This window comes from Brachypodium distachyon, chromosome 2 (genome assembly GCF_000005505.3).
Source record: "Brachypodium distachyon strain Bd21 chromosome 2, Brachypodium_distachyon_v3.0, whole genome shotgun sequence".
NCBI classification, from domain to species: Eukaryota; Viridiplantae; Streptophyta; class Magnoliopsida; order Poales; family Poaceae; genus Brachypodium; species Brachypodium distachyon.
In genome coordinates this window covers 11203328-11219896 of record NC_016132.3, presented here as the reverse complement: position 1 = coordinate 11219896, position 16569 = coordinate 11203328, and the positions used below count along the sequence as shown (strand labels likewise).

Below are 16569 nucleotides of genomic sequence, written 5' to 3'. Positions count from 1 at the left end.
TAGGTGTGATTCTGGCTCTCCTATTTCTCTCTCTTCCACACAATAAATTTTAAATAAGAGTCGGTTAGGAGTCTGCGGATGCCTAATACTTCCTCCGTCCCATAAGATGCATAAGGCACGCACGTTTTCCTAAATTATCAATTTGATTAATTAAATATATATCTTAACAAAAAAATACATCATTAGATAAGTTATCGAAAGAACATTATAATGATATTTTTTTTAAAATACTTAATTTTTATTTAGTTAGCTAAGTTGACGACTATCGTTTGCACTTGACATGTTTTGTGGTCCCCTAGTAATTTTACTTTGTGGCTGTTTGTGGCATTTCAACTACGACTGCGCATTAGAATCTAAGACCATTTTTTGGCATTGCCCTGTGCTCGTTTCTCACTTTCCCAAGTCAGTTTTGCAAGGGCTCGGTCGCCTTTTTTCGGCCAACTCACGAACCATCGGGCCAACTTCTAGATTCGTGCAGCTGCCTTTGTACTTTTGTTAGTGTATTTTTGATGTGGATGGACAATCAGTATCATTGACTGGGAAATTGTCGACTGTGGCGAATTACTACTCCCTCCATCTACACGTCAGTTAATTCGGGACGGAAGGAGTAGTAATTAATGTATTCGTCTGTTGTGTTTTAAGTACCAGAGGATGAGTGTGTGCCGGCGCCTGTTAGTTGAAACTGTTTAGTAGAGGGGGGTTTCTTGATACAGAGACATGGGCTGCCCACCCAGAACAGCCTGTCAAGGTTCAAAATTTTAGCAAAATTACATACTGCTCTGCCTACCCAGTTATTGTGGCTATGTGAAAAAAAAAACAGTTTTCTAAATTTTGCAATTCAGTGTTTTTTTAATATTTACTACTCCCTTCGATTCATAATAAGTGTCTCAAATTTAGTACAAAGTTGTATTAAACCTGAGACACCTAATATGAATTGAAGGAAGTATGTTCGATTATATGCAAACATCCGGTTTGATTTACATTGGATTGGAGGTAATAACACCGGAGGTAAAAGAACTTGTATTGCGCGAGTAGATTAATACAACAACTTGCAAAATGGGGTCAGGTGTGGTACAAGAACTTGACTCGCGGGTGCACTTTTGGTCGGATTAGTCTGAAATTAGCCACGTCAGCGCCACGTGGAGTTCAGACCGGTTTGTACATTTGTGTATAAGCCATTCGCTATGTATTTAGGTTCCTACATTTCTTAGGCAAGTTGTATTTTTGCAAAAAAAAAACACTCTATAAGATTAATTTTTCTCGTTTTGTTTCCTGCCCCTTCGATTACTTCCTCTGCCCTTCGTCTTTCTCCCTCAAGCATGAACCGAACTGTTCCATCTTCCACCACCGACCTCGAGGTCGTCGTGGGCAATCACTATGGAATCGGCGGCAGTGGCGCCACAGTGACAGGACATATAGGGTTAGGGGATTCGATTCGTAGGCGGCTTTTGCAAAAGAGAATAAGCAGGGGGGCTTTTCATAAAATAAAAAAAGTCATCCGACACGTGCCAAGTCCAGCGTGGTAAGCCACGTGCTCCATTGGCTCTGACCAAAAATACGCCTCCAAGTCAAGTTCTTGTACCACATGACTCCATTTTGTAAATTGTTGTACAAAACTGCTCGCGCAATACAAGTTATTGTACCGCAGTGTTATTACCTCTTTACATTGAAATCTCGTACGTATCGGCTTTGGTACAGCTTGCAAATTTCAAAGCCGTTTGCCGTTTCCTCTGTGCTAATTTCCTGGTATCATCGTGCTCGTCCCACACGTTTGCCGTTTCCAAACCATAAATACAGACCCCGGTCCAAGACATTATCGCACACAGACCTACCGTAGCTTTGCTCCCTCTCCTTCCCCCGACGAACGCACGCTCCCTGTGCCACACGCACACACGCCGTTCTGCCCGCCTAGCTACCTAAGAAGAGCAAATTAACCAAACCAGTAGCACTACACCGGCTGACCGGCCGGCTTAATTCGACCGGCAATTAACAATGGATCAATCGCGGGTGGTGAAGCCAGCCGGGCTCTCCGACAGCCGCAGATCAGGCTACAACATGGGGGCAGCGGCGTCGGGCAAGCAGCAGCAGTTGTCCGTGGACTGGTGCAGCGTGGCGCTGCGGGTGTTCATCCTGGCGGCGACGCTGGTGTCCGCCGTGGTGATGGGCGTGGACCGGCAGACCACCACCGTCCAGGTCACCATCGCCGACACGCTGCCGCCGCTGCAGGTGCCCGTCACCGCCAAGTCCTCCTACTCCTCCGCCTTCGTGTAAGCCTCTCTAGCTCCTTCCCTCCTGGCTCCTGCTACTTCATTGCTACTACTCAATTTACTCAGCCAGCATGCCACCACAGCAAGTCAAATAACTAATCACGCTGCCGCTCTTCAGTCCGTCCGTACGTCATGATTGTCGTCGTCGCTTCTCTTCTGCTCCACACTTTTTTGTTCTTTTGCTTCTTCTAATTAATTCCAATTTGCTTTGCATCATACAAGTATGACAAAGGGATGCCACGCACCTTACAAAATTGGGCTACCTAAAGCACACGCGCGGCTTCCTAGCTAATTCAATATTCTGTGTGCCAGAATTTTGTAGCGGAAATTCAATTCCTGCAATGATTATGAGCACACAAAATAATTATTGAGCTCACAAGCTAGTAGTACAGAAGTGTCAGTTTCGGCATATAGTCTCTACACTCACAAAGTGTACAATCTAGTCTGTACAATGTACTCCAGTCATATGGCCGCTATACGCACGCATATCGGCATATATGCATGCCATTTCTGTACAAAGCAACAAGTGCCCGTACGTCCAGTGTTTGCGGCCGCGCCGTTCGTTCGATCCGGACCACTTTAAACTCAACATCATTCCGTACGTACGTGTTTCTCCCTCGTAGTATATCTAGAAACAAAACAGAAAGCTGTATACTTCATGTGAGATAAGGATGGCAGGCAAGAAATGTCGTGCATGTCTGTCCGGCCAGCTGATTCCTACCACTGCCCGATCCCGAACCTTCAATTAATTCCACACGTACAAACAAACCATTTTCTTTCTCCTACCAAGAAAGAAGCATTCAACTAAAGCGTACTATAGACAAGGATGCCACAACACACAATAGAATTAGAAATTCGTGGCTTTTGAGGTGCCATGGACGTACGATTAAAATTAATTAATAACCATGTTTTCTTGCTGCCGCGCACTATATCCTTCATTTATTTATTCATCAAAAAGTTGCAGCCGCAATTTTCTTTCATCCACGTCACTGCGTCCTACAGATCAAATGCATATATGGATTCTCGGTGCACCACGTGCGTGGCTATAGCTCGATGGATGGATGGATCTGCACATTATTGCAGAGAGTGATAGATAGATGGTTGATGATGATGACAGGAGTGTAATCAGGCGGTGCATTACGACGATCCCAGGCTGCTCACACGTCATATCGATCCACCGTGGGCCACATGTGCTCATATAGTCATATATGCATCGCCCGGCCTGATCGATGGATATGGATGTGTGCTCCAAGCTTAGCCAGCTAGCGACCACCGATTTGGCCTTTTACGAAAGGCGAAAATCTGTATGATACGATAGAGATTTCCATCCAGGAGGTGCATGCATGCATACCCATACCTATCGAGATCGATCGTTATCCGCAAGAATCGTAATTGGCTGATCTCTTCTTTTTACTACAACTATACGTACGAAGCGCAGACTTCCGGCCATTCTTTCCGTGCAATATCGGGCGCCAGCAGCAGTACTTGTCTCCTAGTCTCGTAGATGTGCTTTATGTTTGGATATGATCTGGGATATATGCTGCTTTGCTCGGCTACCGTTAATCCATGGGGAAAATATATACTAGCCGTCATGTGCTGAGATCATCCCTTCCGTGGAGATGCCTTGCCCGCTAGAGGAGATGCCGTCTGTTGGGGCACCCAATCTTCTCCCCTAAGGTCAACAAGAATGGTGGTTTCAATGTGGCACGCATGATGCGAATCCAGTGGATGTTGCGGCATCACCTACCACGGTAGCGGATTTCATCAACAAGTTTAAACTGCATGCCCCAATGTTCTGTGCTCGGAACCCCCTTGCCCCAGCAGTTCAAGGCGGTTACTACACCTCATGTCGTGCGGCGTAGCGGCCGGTTGGTCAAGAAAAACAAAGGTTGCACTATTCTGGTGGCCAAGCGGGCTGAGATTAGGCTTGCGGAGACTTTTGGAGAATTGCCAAATGGAAAGGAAAGCGAGGATGACCCTGAGGAGAGCGCAAAGCAGAGGATGAAGGCATACTTGGAGATGTACAAGAAGCCGCTCACGCCCAAGGCGATTGAGGCGATTCGTGTCTTGGCTGGCATCAGCGGAAAGGCACAAGTGGACCTCGTTGCGCTTGGGTTCACTTGTGATGATCTATCGATGCTTTCTCAGGAGGTTAATGTAAGCTTGTGACTCCTGACAGTCGTTGTAGAAGCCTCTTTGGTTGTGGGCCTTTGTCGTCGCCAAGGATCAGTTTTATTCGGTTGGAGAGTTGTCGGCACAAGGAGCATTTTAAGGGTGGATTGATCGTGCAGGTTGTTTTTGAGATGCACCCTGCAGTGAACTTGGGTTTCGGTGCTTTCTTTTTTGGTTCAGATGATGTTCCTTAGGTTGTATTTTCTAGTTTTCTTTCTATACCCTCTGAACCCTACTTCCAAGCTCTAGTGTGTTTTTTTATGTGTTTTTTCCTTTGTTCGGTTTCCGGCCCAGTTTCCTTATAAACCGGGCCACTTCTTCCGCGATCGAATTCTTTTCGACTGTTTTTTGACAATAAATAACCCGCTGAAGGTTGTTTCGTAAAAAAAATATACTAGCATCTGACAACCTTTTTCATTTCTGCAATTAGCTACAACCTGAAAACAATGGACACAGACCCCGAGGGCGTGAAAACGTGCAGGCCGGGGAGCATTTCTTTTTCCCTTAGTTGAAAGCTAATTTGAGCATGGAATTTCCTGGGGTTTTGTTTTGAAACATGACTTCCTGGGTTTATCTTTTGCTGCTAAAGATGTTGTAAGTACGCATCATCGATCTAGCTAAGGCCAGTGAGGCAGTGACAGCCAAAATGGGTGGGCATTCAAGGAATTACATGGACCAAATTTAGGTAACGACAATGACTAAACACATTTAAGCACGAAAGTGACGGTGATACCGTGTACTGTAGGATGCAACCAATGCATATGCGTTCGACGTCCGGGACAGCTAGCTAGACGTCTGGACCTCACACTGCATGCACCCACACTATGATAGCGTGGGCCCTCACATTTAGTGTACCACCTGTACTACGTAGCTTGCCAACTGCTTGCACACAACGCCTAGCTAGCTACCAGATGTCTGCATTTATTTAGTAGCTGAGTTTGATTTGCAAAACCCCCCCTCAGCAAAAGTGATGTAGAGCTACTCCCTCGTTCCTAAATATGCCTAAAAAAATGTATAAATGTACTGACGTTTGGTAGGCCTTAGAAACAGAAGAGCTAGAGAGTCCTATATATTGTTGAAAGTTATGGCATGAAAGTTGAAATTAATTACGTGCAATGCAACGCAGATACTTGGTGGTGGCGAACGCGATGGCGTGCGTGTTCTCGGCGGCGTCGCTGGCGGCGTGCCGCAGCCGGAGCGCGGTGGTGCCGGTGATGATCGGCGACCTGGTGGTGCTGGCGCTGCTCTTCTCGGCGGTGGGCGCGGCGGCGGAGTTCGGCATCCTCGGGGAGCGCGGCAACTCCCACGTGCGCTGGGGCAAGGTGTGCCACGTCTACGGGAGGTTCTGCGAGCGCGCCATGGCCGCCGTCATCGTCTCCCTCATCGCCGGCTTCGCCAGCCTCGTCAACCTCATGCTCGCCATCCTCACCCTCCACAAGAACTCATCCTACTACTAGCTTCATTAATTACCTGCCTCATCTAGCTCCCCTAGCTGCTGATTTGTGCGTGCATGTATCGATCGATTCGAAGATATGCAGAATGCAGATAGTACATCCATGGTACTCTGCTTGAGTTGATCTCCATGAATATTATCAAACTTTCTTCAGACCTGTGTACGTTTGTGACGCCTCATCGGCGCTCCATGACACAGTGAACATGTGCTTGCACATTATCTTTGGTGAATAAATAAATGAAACATTTAATCGCCAAAAAAAATGAATGGAGCCGGGAATTCTGTCACTGTAAAATAAAAGGTTCGGGGTTCAGTTAAATCTCCTTTGCTCTGTTGCACTTTACTACTTTCCGCATTAATATTGCAGATGCAAGGCAAAAAGAAATAAATTATGTTGAGAGTGGGATTTGAACCCACGCCCTTTCGGACCAGAACCTTAATCTGGCGCCTTAGACCAACTCGGCCATCTCAACTTTGTCACCAATTTTTTCTTTAATGTTATATATATGAGGTCAACCGACACACTGGAATCTGAAACAAAGAACACATGATTCACCGTGCAAAGTACAAACGCAAGAAACAAAAGTACTCGTGTGGTTGTCCTTGTTCGACTGATCAACGAATTATGTGTCGTGGAACATTGTTGTCTCTATAGATAATAGGTCATTTACTTCGTATAATTTTTTGGCATCACAACTATGCACTTGGACAGCAATTTATCTTGCACCAAAACGTTGGAACAGACAGCTCGTGCAGCCATCTCAAAGCATTGTGCAACGCCAGCAGCAAAAGTACTTATGCAAGTCTCCTTGTTCCACTGGTCAAGAACAACTTTTATATGTTGTGCAACATTATTGTCTGTGTAGATGATAGGTCATGCATAATTTTTTCTCTACTTCCTGGAAACTGATAGCCTGGTAGCCATACTACATATGCATTATGGTCGCAGAGAAATTTTTACTCTGGAGGTGACAGTTTGTTCGTCAAGGCAGTAGAGAGCATCGATGAGGTTGACCCTGAGAGAGGCAGGTCCCTTTGCTGACTCCATACCAATCTCTCCAGCAAGTCCAAAGATGGCAAGAGCACATGCTGACGCGACCAGAGCATCGGAAGGATCCGCTCCGACAAAAGCCGCTATAAGGGCAGTCACAGCACACCCTGTGGCTGTGATCTTTTGCAACATAGGCACACCGTTGCTTGCACCAATGACCTGCTTCCCATCGGTGATGAAATCTACAGCACCGGATACTGCAACAACAGCCCCGCTTGAACACGCCAATGCTTTAGCCGCTTGTTGAGCATCTTCTGAATCATGCAAAATGTCCACACCCTGCGATGACAGAGTAATTAGTCCGTTGGCAGCAAGATGGAATACCATCGGCGGTATAGCATGATATGTGTGTTGCTCAATCCCAAACTAAGAGACAAGGGAGTTTTCCTGGAATCCTGGCAAGAACCTAACTAACATAAGGGAAGCTTGACCAGACTACCATAGCACAAGTAACTAATCAGTCTAAATACCTTACAGACTGGATGAGATAGGTTCTGTAGCCAGCCATGGCCAGGGTGGAGCTAGGGGATGAGTGCACAACGTGGAGAAACAAAGAACAATATATCTGCATTTTCAGCCAATAATGTACAAAAGGTTTTCTATGGTGTACTTGAAAAGTACCTCAGCCGTCCATGTTATGTGGATCCAGCAGCAGCAGAAAAAAGCATACCTGCTGGTACCTTCTTCCCATTGCAAGCAAACGGTAACAAGTGAACAAGCGTGATTTAAAAATAAAAGAAGTGAATTTGGGTAACAAGGTAAATTCTGAAGCACCAGCTTGGTTCGCATTTTCCACATCCTGCAGCAGCCGGCCACCCCGAGCAGCAGCTGCCACTAGCCCACTACAGCCACGGAAGGAACTGAACTCTCAGATTTGATCTCCTTGTCAACTGTGTGGTCGTGGCGGATTCCCCTTACCAATTTGCTTTGCATGGTTGCCTAGGTTCCTCAATTTTCAACCTATGTAATGAAAAATCTATTATGGTTATTCCTGCAACCTGGCTTATGCTTCTCCTTTCTTACACGGCTGTCTCCTGGCCACAGGGCGGGGGGGTGGGGGGGTGGGGGGGTGGGGGGTCAGCCCCAGCTCCCCCCCCCCCCCCCCAATCCCAATAGTTTGCCCCCCCCCCTATGCAATTTCAGTAGATGTACTAATGCTAATGACGTATAGATTATGTGCTAATTGCCAGAGTTAAATAATTACCTACGAGGCCTAATGCCATGTACAGAGGAAACAGCCCAAGAAAGGAGAAAAGCCCATAAGTTGGCTGCATGTGCCTGGTGCCCTCGGCCGCTCGGCAGCCTAGCCGGCGGATGGTCTGCATCTGTGATTCCGCTGCGGCGACGTGTTTAATTTGGATGTTACTACCTTTTTCATTTCACATGCATATTCATTTTGTCCATGTTTGAAGTTGGATATGATCTTACAAATTTAATTCGGAATTTTATTTGAACCTTGAAAGTAAAATGTATGGAATTTATTTGAGCTGCATATGCATTAGAACTTTTTTATAAAATATATTCCATCAGGAAACTATTTTTCCTAGGTTCTAAACCGGTATACAGAATTACTGGAATTCCAATGTCGTTTGGTATTTTATTTGCTTTATTTGATTTTCTAGCAATTTAGAGACCCAGAAAAGTATTTTATATTCATTTCTTAAATTCCTTTCTATTTTCCTTTCTAGCAATTTAGAGACCCAGAAAAGTATTTTATATTTTAATCCTGTTTCCCCTTTTTCTTTTTCTTTTCTCTCTCCTTCCTCACGAGCACACAACGCACGAGCACATACCTTCTGTGCCACTAGCCCCAGCTCCTGCCACACCGCCCTGGCCGCCGCCAGCCCCAGTCCCCTCCTACCCCTAGCCTGAGCCGAGCTCGAGTCCGAGCCAGACTCCATGGCCGCCGCCTCGAATTCGTTATGCCGAACGTGTTTTCTCTCCAAATCTTACCCCTCAGGCCAAGGATTCGATCCCAACAAAAATCAATCCGTCCCGTACTCTTATCTTCTCGCGATTCAAATCGAAACCGACATCGTTTAAACTCCACCGTCGTGAGCTTATCCGGAGCGCCCTACCTCCTATAAATAGCTCCCCCAGGACCCCCCCCCTCGAGATCCTCAACCTATTCCAAAGCGCCCGGAGCTCGAGGAGATCGCTCAAGCTCGGAATTTCGGAGGAGAAGCCAACGTCGCCATCAACTCAGGAGAGAAATCACCGCCTCGTCTTCGACTTCTAGCTTGAGATACCACCACCTTTAGATTCCGCTCAAAGCCCAGAACACAATCCACCACCAACTCGTCAAGTTCCATCTACTCTGGCGAACTTCATCTTCTCCAGTGAGCTTTTTCGTTTTAAACTCCGAACTGCAGATCCTTTTGAGTAGCCTACTTCCAGATCGTATATCTTTTGATCCGTAGATCGTTTCTAACGTGGCCATTTTCCTCTTTCTGTTTTCTCGTCCTCTCGCCATGATAGGGATTTTTTTGCACAAAACCCCTATAAAAACATGGCCATTTTCCTCTCTCTGTTTTCTTGTCCTCTCTTCTCAGTCATCGCCGCCGCCGCCATGACAACGAGGTCGATGGCCAACTCCTCTGTGTCGCCGAAAGGGAAGGAGGATTCAGCCCCTCTTGCATCAGATTCAAGGCCTTCCTCAGATGCTGCCCTTCGATCCTCCTGTGAAGTCCCTGTGCCCGTGATTTTTTTCTGCAAAAAATCCCAACTGCCATGGCGGCAAAACTCCCGCAAAGCGCTCCTGAGCTGACATGTACGCGGTCAACGTGCCACGTAGGCGAGTCAGACGCGCCCGAGCGAGCTTCGGACCTCGCGTGCACCACTTATCATAAAATTAGGACTAAAGTGTTCGGTTTCATAGTTTTAGGACTAAACTGACACTGCGACAATAAAAGTAGGACCGCGGGTGTATTTACCTCTTATGAACATGATGAACAAGGTGTTCATGGAGTTCTTAGACAAGTTTGTCGTAGTCTTCATAGACGACATTTTTATTTATTCCAAGTCCACTAGTGAGCACGAAGTACACCTTCGGAAGGTATTGGATAAGCTTAGAGAGCACCAGCTTTATGCCAAGTTCAGTAAGTGTGAGTTTTGGCTCAATGAAGTTGTTTTCTAGGACACATTAGTGGTCGTAGACCCCTCAAAGGTAGAAGCCATGACTGAATGGAAGTCACCAAAGTCAGTTCCAGAAGTTAGAAGTTTCATAGGACTTGCGGGATATTACCGTATGTTCACCGAGAATTCCTCAAAGATAGCCAGGCCTTTGACTCAGCTATTGAAGAAAGAAAAGAAATATGATTGGACACCCTAGTGTCAAGCAGCATTTCAGGAATTGAAGAAGAACCTAGTGTGAGCACCAACTTTGATCCTACCAGATATACACAAAGACTTCCAAGTCTATTGCGATGCCTCACGTGCTTAGGATGTGTTTTGATGCAAGAAAGCAAGGTAGTTGCATATGTGTCGCGTCAATCCTGCCTACCTTCGTCTGTTCCTCAAATCGTCATCTGCAAAGCCGTAGCTTCCAGACAGCTCGTGTTCTTGAATCTTGTTCGTTGTCTGGCCACAACGCCCATACACGTAACTTGTTTCTTTAATTCTTTTTTATCCTTTAGATGATCAGATCATCAATTCACCATTCAATTTTCCAATCACTCATCAGATCACTGGTATGCATGTATTTCTTGTATGCATTTATTTCTGACCTGATGAGCGTATGTATTTTTATCTAATCAAGCCTTCAATTCTTTTCTTTCTTGACAAAATAAAGCCCTCAATTGTAAAGATTGCATCTCAATTCTCATCAAGCACTAGTCAATACTACTCCCTCTAATCCATAATAAGTGTCTCAGATTTTGTACTAAATCTGAGACACTTATGGATCAGAGGGAGTACTTCTTTTGTCGACTAATATTGTAAGTTAGTGTTTGATTTAGGTAGTACTTCTTCTATCGATTAGTAAACATGTAAAATAGGTTAGTTAATACAATTGCATATGAGACAATTGACCAATCAATTGTGTTATTGTTTATGTCTCCCATGATATTTTCGATTTGTTGGAAGAGCTCGGTAGTTGTTTGTCTCAATTTTGAAGTGGTACAAATATAGCGCATATTTACACACAAAGACTATTAGTCTTTCTTTTATCCGCCCCCCTCAAGTTCAAATCCTGGCTCCGCCCCTGCCTGGTCAGAACACTTGCTTGAGTATAACTTGACTAGCAAATGTTAGCTTTGAATAGGAAAGATGTCAGTTGGGCTTTTGGTAAACTAGGTAACTTCTCGACCAAATCTGTTTATAGTTGGTTAGAGAAAAACATTTATGGTGCACGTAGCAATTGGATCTGGAAAGCCAAGTCACCTTTGAAAATTAAACTCATTCTTTGGCAGCTTTTTCAAAATGCGATAGTGACCAAAGATAACAATGGCCAAAAAGGAACTGGTTAAGATCATCCTTGTGTGCTTTTTGTGACAATGTTGAATCAGCACATCTCTTCTTTGGATGTGGACTGGCCAGGGTAGTCTAGGAAGTACTCCCTCCGTCCCATATTAAGTGACTTTCGATCACACGTATATAGACATATTTCATCTATAGATATGTCCATATTTAGAAAAATTTGAGTCACTTAATATGAGATGGAGGGGGTAGTTGGTTCCTTGTTGGGTGCTGGTTATGTCCCTATCTACCACATGGCTCCTATTTAGCACACTGTGGCTCTTGCTGCTGTTTGCTGGTCCAGATGGTTAAAGAGAAACAAAACCTGTTTTGAAAATAGAGTCATCAAATCCCTTTTCGAAGTTGTTTTGGTCAGATCTGCATAAGGAGGAAGACAGATGAATCCAGAAGGCTAGAGAAGGATAGTAGCAGGCTAGTGCGAAGGTTTAACAAGGTTCTAACTTCTAAGTAGGGATGTAGTGGGATCCCACTTGTAGTTCATAAGGGATTTGCTCGTTCAAACTTTTGGCTCGAAATTGGACCTAAAATTGAAAATTTGTACTAGAAGTGGGATATTTGTGGGATCCCACTTCACATCCTAGTTTTAAGGTAGCCGGGAGAACATTACTCGGCAGAAAAGTGGGTTAGAAAATAATAAAAAATGCTATTTTGTCAACATGTCAAAGAAAGATGTGCTATTTTGTCTAAGTAAACGTAAGGTGTGCTTTTGAGGCAAAGTGCAAAGAAAGGTGTGGCATTTTGTCAAATTTCTCTATGCGGCAAGGTTTTCTTTCTTACTTGGTTTACATTCTGTTGAACTATGTAATCGTTTTGATTTCTAGCAATGGAAATCGGGGGATCTCCCCTTGCTCAAAAAAAAAAGTCTGATCTAACATTCTTGTGTTATTGGTTGCTAGGATTGGAAATTGCAAGAAGATGAGGAGTACCGTACGAGCAACGGAAGGCAGGGAAGTTACAAGGCACCTTGAAGGAGGAATTGCCTGAGCCGGCGGCGAGGGCGAGGATCTCCGAGGCGTTCCCCCTGACGACGGAAGGGCGGAGTTTGAGGAGCGAGAGGCAGGTGTTCATCCGGAAGCCGGAGGCGGCAACGGCGACGGGGTCGAGCACCCAGGGACGGCCCGCGGAGGCGGCGGCCATCATGGAGGGGAGCCAATCTTCGGAGAGCGTGCCGACGTTGATGTAGGCGGCGTCGCAGCGCGGGGTGAATTCGGGGACCTCTCGGATGCAGTGGAGCATGGCCGGGGACGCGCCGGCGGCGAGCAGGGTGTTGGCGGCGATGTCCATGGAGACTAGGTTGGTGATGCACTGGACCAGCGGTGCCCGCGAGCGGACAGCCGAGAGAAGAGCCCACGCGCGCCGAGCCCACCACGCCTCCGTCCTCTGCTCGTCCATGCCGAAGGCTAAGGCTACGGCCAGCGATTGGCGGCGCGCAGGGGCCTTCCGTGGAGGAGATGGGCACGGCGGCGGGGCTGCAGGGTTGAGGCTTGAGTGTTCCCCAAAGAGGCAAAGAGAAGAAAATGAGCTAATTTTTTTAAATAATACGAATTATTTAATCTTTATTGAAAATAATACACGTTTTAAATTATTATTTTTAACCTCGACCAGGCCGACTGGAGGCCGGCCTCAGGCCGATTAGGCCCTAGTCGGTTTCGACCAGGCCGACTGGGTGCTCGTCTTCCTCGTACGTACAGGAACAAAACGTCACTACTCGCCGGTTGATCTCTCTTCGATTTCCCTGATCTCCACTCATTCTCGTCGCATTAACACATGAGAATTAATCTCCACTATTCCACAAACCAGTTCAGGCGCTAGGTCTCCAATTTTTCTTCTTTAATGGTCACTTCCATTGACACGAATCGAATGCCGCCCGTCGGCATCCATCTCCTGATCTCCCTTCTCTGCCTATAAAAGGCGATTCCTAGCGCGTCACCCTGTGCCTCTGCCCTTCCTCTCTCATTATCCTATTGAGAGGTTGTCGCCCCAAGCTCTCTACATCTCGTGCCACGACCGTTTTCCTCCGCCATCCGTCGCCTCCATTGTTGAAGGGGAGCTCGCTCCGAAGCTCTGTTCCTCGATTCCTTTCACCGGGAGACTCGTCTGACCCCCTTCACCTTTTTTGACAAGGTTTCGCGAACAACCGTCGCCGTTGGCCGTGCCGTCCCCGACGTCATGCCGAAGCCGTGCCCGGAGCCCCGGCCACGACGGGATACCTATTGCGCCTGAACCGGTTCGTGGAGTAGTGGGGATTAATTCGTATGTGTTAATGCGAAGAGAATGAGTGGAGACCAGGGGAATCGAAGGGAGATCAACGGCAGGAGTGGCGGTCGAGCTTCTGTTCCCCTGTACGTGCGAGGAAGACGAACACCCAGTCGGCCTGGCCGAAGCCGATTGGGGCCTAATTGGTCTCGGCAATGCTGACAAGGGCCAGTCAGCCTGTGGGCTAGCAGGCCAGCCTCCAGTCGGCCTGGGCGAGGCCGAGTGGGCCTAATCGGCTTGGGCCAGGCCGATTAGCTCCAGTCGGCCTGGCCCAGGCCGAGGGTATATTATTTTTGAAATTTTTCTAAAACGTGTATTATTTTCAATAATGATTAAATATTTCGTATTATTGTCGCTTGCGAAAGAATAGAATACAGCATCCATTTCCTACGTCGAGCCCTTGTTTTTTTTTACCGCACCTACGTCGAGCCCTTGAATCCTTGGTAACCTATAAAATTAACAACTTGACTTTACAATATCTTTATCTTTATCTTTATCTTTACTATTCCTTAATTCACAGTTACGTTAGTCCATCATACGTCTGCCTCCCTGGCACGCGCGAAACCTTCTTCCCTTCGTGCGCTTCCCTTTGCTTACCAAAATAAAAACATCAATTAACTGCCGCGATGCTCTCCGATCCCCAAATTACCTCCACCATCCAAACCTGCCTTCTTCATCACGGGAACCCAACTCCCAATCACCTTCACGAGCCCTGCTGATCACCACCGCTGCCACCCCGAGACACGCATGCACGATGGGAAAGGAAACTCGGCAGTTTGCTGTTCCTCGTACGAAGAGAGGCGCTGCCTCCGTTGCCTGCCCTTCCCCACCTCTGCCTCCACCACTGTTGTTTGCCATTGCCCCGCCGCACCCTCCCCCCGCCCTGCATAATGGTCCTCACGAGCCGTTCCATGGCCGGTTGCAGGCGGGCAGAGACCCTGCGATGGACAGTGAGATCTGGGCGGTGGCGGCGGAATAAGGAGATGGCAGCGGGATCCAAGTGGTCGGCGGCATCACCATCTCTTGGGCGTCTCCATGGCGCGGTTACTCACTGTGACGGTGATGCTCCTCCAACTTGACCTCCACCATAATCTCGGCCACCGCCGTTCGAACCTGATGGAGATGCGGCCCACCTCGACTCCGTTCGGCATGGCGCACGTTCGTCGGAAGCCCTCCATGCCCTTCAGTTTCTTTGAGGAATTGGACAAGAGTAACACATTTGTGCTCAACATGTGCTTGTGTTAATGCCTACAAGAAAACTAATTTTTCCAGGTACTTCCATTTGGTACAGATAATGAATCTAGGCATTTGGTATGCCTCTAATCCTAAATTATGCATTACTTAATCCTAAATTGTGCATTTCAGTATTGATTCCACGTGATTAGAAAACCTGGAAAACCTGGACAAGAGTAGCTATCTCTTGGTTTACTGAATGCTTTAAACTATCATATTATTGAACTTCGGTCAGCCTAATTCCGCTTTGCACGAAAAATTAGAAGCCAGAGCCGAATAACAAGTGACTACTTACAAAGTTCTATGTTATTCTACTAGGCTCAGAAAAATTGTCTTGTTTCAGGTACCAGAAGCAAACAATCCAGGCAATACATTGTCTCGCTGGCCATATTCACCTTGACAAGGTCTTTTCTCCTAATTCTAAATGGTATATTTTTTTTCAGCATTATCATGAAGGTTATATGCTGCCTCAGTCATGTTAACTTTGCATATCAGGCTTTAGATTTAAGGTAAATATGGTATAGAAGGTAACCATGCCATCATTCTTTTCTTTTTTTGTACTTCTGCAGCCTGTTCCTCATTTGTTTTAGGTTGTGAAGAAAATTTAGTATAGAAGGTAACCATGTTTTTTTGTTAGCTATATCAAGACCACATAGAAGTAGTTATCATCAGTTATTTGAATGAACATAGATTAATCTATTTCTTATTTTCTTTGCCAAGGCTGTCAAGGTTTGTTATCATTGTCAAAACAATGGCGGTCAAGTCGCCAGTGAACCGGTCACGATGGCCCCACAGATCCCCATAGTTCCGCTTGAAGGCGGCCACAAGACCGCTGCTCTTAGATACGAGGCTCAATTCGTAAGTTTGGTGAATCACTAAATCCTGAGAGCTGGAAATAGATTTCAATTTGGTATGTATCATCAGTGTCCTTATCTTGACCATACCTTAATTTGTCCTACACTTGGCAGAAAAAGGGGTGCAATAATGCTTTCTCTGGTTATTCATGGAGAGTCAATTCTTATCATGATGATTTCCCTGGTTTCTGGAGTTGTGGAACGTTTTTTTTTGTGATGTGCAATAGAGGTGCTTGCAGAGGTTGTGTGTGAATATTATAAAACACGACCGAAAGCAATGGAACTGTCTACAGATCACCAAACTGATTATTTTCCCGTTTCTCGTTATCATGGATTAATGTTAGCAAACATTGCGTTCATTTGTTCCGTTACTTGTTTATCAGTCGTGTAGTACGATCACATGTACTGGCATGATTAGTGCCATGGGCTGCAATTGTACAATTACAACAAACTATATATAGACCATTTCATGAAGTATTTCTCAAGCTAAATCTGTATAGGAGAAAACTTATGCCATATTGACATGTTTATTATATTTTGTGTCATCCTGCTCTTTGGATATGGTGGATCAACTAATAATTGTAGCCTCGCCAGAAATTATAGTTCAAGAATTAAAATCTTCTTCCTCCTTTGATTTTGTTTCGATATAGTAGGAATTAGTCATGAAAACTTAGCAGCCTGATATTATATGCTTTGTCCCTTTTCACTGTTAAATTTCCCTAACCACAAACTGTTATTTCTCTTTATAGTTGCAACAATCACATCTATTTTCTGATCTTTGGGTAGGTTGTTCGCTGGAGTACCATT

General features: G+C 45.9%; 2 protein-coding genes and 1 non-coding gene across 3 annotated transcripts; 1 reads left to right on the top strand and 2 right to left on the bottom strand.

The window, feature by feature from the left end:
• Positions 1–1759: 1759 nt before the first annotated feature.
• Positions 1760–6202, top strand: LOC100833684 (CASP-like protein 1E1). The gene is made up of 2 exons (XM_003567631.4): positions 1760–2267; positions 5566–6202. Exons 1-2 carry the CDS (start codon positions 1993–1995, stop codon positions 5894–5896), a joined length of 606 nt encoding a protein of 201 aa, XP_003567679.1. The 5' UTR covers positions 1760–1992; the 3' UTR covers positions 5897–6202.
• An 82-nt stretch (positions 6203–6284) lies between these two features.
• On the bottom strand, positions 6285–6365 carry TRNAL-AAG. Its single transcript has one exon. It is a non-coding gene; the product is annotated as a tRNA-Leu (tRNA).
• A 242-nt stretch (positions 6366–6607) lies between these two features.
• LOC100822316 (hydroxyethylthiazole kinase) lies at positions 6608–12933 on the bottom strand. Its single transcript, XM_003565701.4, has 2 exons — positions 12383–12933; positions 6608–7222 (listed from the first exon to the last, which is right to left on the bottom strand). The coding sequence occupies exons 1-2, from the start codon at positions 12809–12811 to the stop codon at positions 6830–6832; spliced, it is 822 nt and encodes a 273-aa protein (XP_003565749.1). The 5' UTR covers positions 12812–12933; the 3' UTR covers positions 6608–6829.
• Positions 12934–16569: the final 3636 nt, after the last annotated feature.

What these genes read in the sequence shown, in the direction of transcription:
- LOC100822316 (XM_003565701.4), bottom strand. Translation starts at nt 12,811, where the DNA reads ATGGACGAGCAGAGGACGGAGGCGTGGTGGGCTCGGCGCGCGTGGGCT. An exon ending in CAGGCAATTCCTCCTTCAAG is followed by an intron (nt 7,223 to 12,382) that starts GTGCCTTGTAAC and finishes CTGTCATCGCAG; the next exon opens with GGTGTGGACATTTTGCATGA.
- LOC100833684 (XM_003567631.4), top strand. Translation starts at nt 1,993, where the DNA reads ATGGATCAATCGCGGGTGGTGAAGCCAGCCGGGCTCTCCGACAGCCGC. An exon ending in TCCTACTCCTCCGCCTTCGT is followed by an intron (nt 2,268 to 5,565) that starts GTAAGCCTCTCT and finishes AATGCAACGCAG; the next exon opens with ATACTTGGTGGTGGCGAACG.